Here is a 5500-nt window from a genome sequence, read left to right as displayed (position 1 = left end):
AATGACAATTTCTCTGCAAACAGCAGTAAAACTCAAGGCTGAGGGGCCGCCACCCATGGAATGTTATACTGTGATAAACACAACCATAATACACACAGGATGCACGTCACATGTGACCCACTTAAATCAATTGTGAATAGTAAGGAGAACTCAACTGACTTAAGTTGTGATAACACAAGCTTCAACACATGTTCCGTTAAGTTTTCGCTGCCTACATTTGTATCCACTTCACAGTTTGCTTTGAAAGACTTGACACCAGTGATGGGGAAACCTGTATTCATTAGTTACAGTGGCACATACTGTATTATTCCACATGAGCTGGTTGTACTTGACCAATTCAACTAGGTCGTCATTCAACCAGGCAATCACCTGGTTGAATAGGACTGGACATCAGAAATACAGTATGTGGCAGTGGATTGTAACCAATGAATCCAGGTTGTCCATCACAGCTTGAAATTATGCAGGAGAGTTACGATGTAGCTCGGAATGAACTGGATTTATTCTATTTACCGATATCTGATAAAAATAACATCCTTGAATCATATCATCACATTCTGCAATGACCACACATTTTATTAGATATACATCCTTAACATTTAAACATTTGGCACAGCACATATCAAAATACTGTATTAAGAATGTCAGACGTTGCAACTAATGACATGAAACAACAAAAACACTCACCCTGCATAAAACCTGTGATTGGGATTAAAGCACTTGCCCTTCAAGGATTAGCAGTGTGTCGACAGAGAGTAATTTTACGCAACAGTTGAACAAATCGTGACTGACATGTATCATGATTTAATACAAGGTGCAGCCACAGCAGCATTGTCCTCTGTGTTTTCTTCTTCAAGCTTCATTCCAGTCCTATGATGTCTGTTGCAATGCAGTCTATTTATTTTTCTTAATGATCTGTCCAAGCACTTTGTTTCAGTACTCTCTGAACCATATTATTAAATAGAAAGTACAGTGAGTTTAGAGTTTTTTGCATTGCATTGAGAAGCAAGAAGCTTTTGCTGTGGTCGAAATGGTCTGTCAAGTATAGCCACCATATTATTCCCACTGCAGAACACAATTTCCATGTCCCTTATTGCTTTTCAAGATCCTCTTGCACCGGTCCCAAACACCCAACCATGGTGTATGTAGCAGTGCGACAGCAACACAGGAACTTTTTTTTTACCAGAAAAAGGATCAGTTCCAGGTTACAGTAGTCCTCAGTCCTTGATGACGGAGCACCACAATTGTATTGGTGATCTTGTATTGTATCCTGATGATGGTGGTGCCATACATACCGACTCTTGCACTGGGGGAATGTTGTAACGTAGTAACATTGGCAGGGGGAGCTGGGTGACCTGCTCGCTAAAACACCCCCTGAGCACCAAGTACTAGACCCCATCATGACCCCCCGAGTCATTCATTGGGTGGCCATGCGTCAAGCTCTTCAGGTATTGGCTGATGATGTTTTAAACCTCTTCACCGATTGGTTACTTGTGTCTATGGCTTGATGTCTCTTGCGTCCTCCTTGGGTCTTGGAGGTACAGTGCAGCTCACTTGCGGGTGTAGCCAGGGTAGGGGGGAGGAGGAGAGTAGCCTCCTGCCTGGGGAGGGGTGGGCGTGTAGGGTGGAGGGTGGAGGTCTCTGGGGTACATCTCGTAGTCAAACGTGTAGGGTGGCGGAGCACCTGCAAGCAAATAGAGTATGAATGCGTCAGCGAGTTCTTCCCAACTATGTGAATTTTCAGTATTCATTTTTTTATGGGAGAGGTCCATCTAATCCAGTACTGTACTATCTACGCTTGATGGAATTCTGGTTTCTCATCTCATGGTAACATGGTGGACCTGCAAACAATCTACAAGTTTTCGTTTGTCTATGAATATGTCAATGAGTTCATCCCAACTCTGTGACACTCAACACTCAAGAGGGGTCTGGTTCTGCTGAGTCACAAAGCCTTTGCTTCCTAGAAATATTTAGGTAAAATATTTAGGTATGCCAGTTTACACAGTCTGTGACATTTGGTTGTGATATTATGCAATGAGTGCATTCAAAATTTCTGCATTATCTATTTGCAATGGCCTTACAGTTTTAGGTAATTAAAAAGGCTGACGAGAACAATTGTAGGTATTAACGTACCGTATTGGCCCGAATATAAGACGTGGTTTTTGTTCTAAAAATAGTACTCTAAAAAGGGGGGTTGTCTTATTTCCGCGCGCTAGAGAAAAAAGTAAAAAAAAAAATGTTTTTATTTTTTTTTTATTTTTTTTTTAAAACTTAACCTGAATTTGGCCATCAGCCTATGCTTAACAACAATGCCACAAAACTCAATAATGGATGGGTTAAGAGATTGTTTTGTCCATATCAAATTTGCAGATGCTTGTTTCGTTATGACAGTTGCACCGCACGTCTATCAACTGTCAATGTCGACGCGATGCGGACGGCAGTGCAAGGGGAAAAACACAAGTCAATCGCGGCTTGTTGCTCTGCTTTTATTTGTGTTTGGTTTTACAGTCTCATCAGGAAAGCTTTGGTCGTTCTCTCTGGTCAGCCGATAACGCCACTAGAACTAAAGAAATGAAGGGTGATTTGACGAACAACCTGTAGGCTAAGTTTTGGATGCTGTCATAAGCCAATCAATGGTCATCTGTGTGTGCGCGACAAAGCGACGATATGCCTCGCAACGATGCAACAACACAGAATAATGGTTAGGGCAAGAGATTGTCTTGTTCATATAAAATCACTGGGAGTTTTAGCCTACCCTTGGTACGAAATGAATATCAATCGGACTTTTAATGTCAACCTGATCCTGATAGGTAGCGCATGGGTTTCAAGTGCAATGCGTCAATCTGCCTTTGGTCACGTTCGGTTTCTACAGTCCAACGGAAAACTTTGGATGCATAAAATGAACGGCGGTTTGGCGAGACAGCTGCTGGTTAGATAGGCCTATTGCTGTCAACGAAGCATTTCGCATCTGTGCATTGCACAATAGATTGCCTATCTCTACTGGACTGGTTGCCTGCCTGGCGCAGACTCTGAATGTAGGCTATGTTGCGGCGGACCCAGACGCCTATTGGCGCTTGACAGGTGAAGTGAGTAGGCCTAAAGAAAGGAAAAGGATATGAGTAGCCATCTGTGGTCTTATATCATGGAAATTCCATGAAAATTATATTGTGAAATTTGTTCTTTGTAAAAAAGCCTCAGATTTTCCAACAAATTAAAAACTGCATTTTGAAAGACAAAATTTAATTTTCAAAAAACCTTTTTCCCCAAAACATGAGCCTGAAAATGGGGGGTCGTCTTATATTCAGGATCGTCTTATATTCGGGCTAATACGGTAATTGCTGTATCATTTCATATTTAAATGAAAATGTTTGAGAAACAACATGTCTGAAATAGTCAGCCATTTCTACTACAATATGTTCTCTTCTCTTCTTTACGTAACCATTCCTTCCAGGCCTAAATCCCCTGGAATCTGCAGCGTAACGCCCCACCAATACCGTATTCTATGGGAGTACTGCACCCTCTGGTGGATATAAAAACACACTACATATCAACAAAAAATCTTGGAAAAAATGGCGGGCAGCAGCGTTGGAAAATAGTGCCATGGGGCTACTTTACTGATATTGGTTTTCCTTTACCTCCAGTTTATTTATCAACTTCAATCAATTGCACATTAATTGTGTGGTGCACTACTAATTATTTTGCGCACTACTACTGAATATGGTTATGTTTGCCTCCATTGTTTTTCCTGCTTTTATGAATTATGTTCATTATGTCGATTCCTCGTCAGTCAGGCTATACTCAATTCTTTTATTTAAAGGTGCACTGTGTAATATTTTTAGTAGTTCACTTCCAGAATTCATGCTGCCCATTCATAAGTGTTACCTTTCAAACAAATACTTACCACTAATACCTACTCTGGCCACATCCTACACAGTACACCTTTAACAATTTTGCTGAATATATGACATATTGCAAGGAGCAAGAAAGAACGAGAGATGGGTTAGCCTTTCACCTAACAATCTAACTAATTTAAGAAACATCCAGTGCTTTACATGAAATCATGTAAACTGTTGAAACAGACTAAAACAGACCTACAGGAAACTGATATTATACTGCAGAAACAGTGAGAGTCATGAGATCAGGGGTTCCCAACCTTCTTCAACTTGGGGCCCACTCGAAATTGTCAAAAATATTCGGGGCCCACCTCTGACCCAATTAAGAATAAAACTGAAATAAATCAACAACAACACACACCAAAATATGATTATTATTTTTGGAAAATTATTTCAAGGCCCACTTGGAATACCTTCATGGCCCACCAGTGGGCCCCAGCCCATAGGTTGGGAATCACTGCCCTAGCTACACTTGGGACACTGTGCTTAAATAAAAGAGAAAGAGAAGTAGAGAGAGAGAGAGAGAGAGAGAGAGAGAGAGAGACAGACAGACAGACAGACAGACAGACAGAGTAATCACCTGGGTAACCCTGAGACACTGTGTTGATGTAGGAGGTGCTGAAGACTCCGACGCGAGCCCCTCGGGTGTTCTTCACACACATGCAGACGAACAGGAAGCCGGCCCCCATCGCCCCCATCAGGAACACCACGCCAAACACAATGCCTGATATCGCTGTCCCCCTGTGGAGTCATGGCGGAGGGAGAGAGAGAGAGAGAGAGAGAGAGAGAGAGAGAGAGAGAGACTGTTAGTTTATTATTATTTTTCCTCTAAAATGTGCCTTTCTTTGGCAACATTTATTTACTCATTCATGCCAATAAAGCAGCAATTGATTTTATTTTATTTCATGTTATGCTCTATTGAGAGAGAGAGGGGGGGGTGGACAATGAGGACAGACAGGGTCAGAGAGATAGAGTGAGATCAAGAGAAAGGGAGAAAAGAGATATGTTATAAAGAATACAAATACCCACTTCACCCTCCAAATGGTCCTATTTGCTACATATTCACCCCCCAGTTCATTCACTTGTCACTAGGGAAACTGTCCTGAGTCGACCGGTCACATAACACATACTTTGTCTGCGTGTGTACAAAAGTGTATTTGTCTGTTAAATTGTGTGTCAAAGCGAGCATGGTGTGTCTGTGTCTGTGTGTGTGTGTGTGTGTGTGTGTGTGTGTGTGTGTGTGTGTGTGTGTGTGTGTGTGTGTGTGTCAGGGCTCGACACTGGCACCTGCCAACCGGCCAAATGCTGGTAAAACTTGGCTGTGGCTGGTAACAATTTCAGTGTCACTAGCCAATTTGGCAGGTAGCTTATTCTATGGTATGACATATCAGAATAGCCTGCAATATACTGCACTTTGCCCCCTGTATATCAATTTTGTATCAATTGTTTGTAGAAGTTTGAGAAAATGCTCACTTACTCCATTTCTATGTGTTTGATTGATATCCATATAGAAAGCTGTGCACTCATCTTCTTGCTTTAGCACCTCATCTTCTGAAGTTAGAAAGTGTCATGATGAATAAAAAAAGAAACAATATCAAATTTGTGGCTAG

General features: G+C 41.6%; 1 protein-coding gene across 1 annotated transcript in view; it reads right to left on the bottom strand.

The window, feature by feature from the left end:
• Positions 1–1190: 1190 nt before the first annotated feature.
• The window catches only part of cyyr1 (cysteine/tyrosine-rich 1), a 9892-nt gene continuing 5582 nt past the window's right edge, over positions 1191–5500 (bottom strand). The window contains exons 3-4 of the mRNA XM_063217924.1: positions 4471–4631; positions 1191–1681 (exon numbers count right to left, since the gene is read on the bottom strand). Of these exons, the coding sequence (XP_063073994.1) occupies positions 1548–1681; positions 4471–4631 (295 nt within the window). The 3' untranslated portion in view covers positions 1191–1547. The remainder of the gene's footprint in view (positions 1682–4470; positions 4632–5500) is intronic.

This window comes from Engraulis encrasicolus, chromosome 15 (assembly GCF_034702125.1).
Source record: "Engraulis encrasicolus isolate BLACKSEA-1 chromosome 15, IST_EnEncr_1.0, whole genome shotgun sequence".
Taxonomy (NCBI): Eukaryota; Metazoa; Chordata; class Actinopteri; order Clupeiformes; family Engraulidae; genus Engraulis; species Engraulis encrasicolus.
This window is presented reverse-complemented; position numbering and strand designations above follow the sequence as displayed.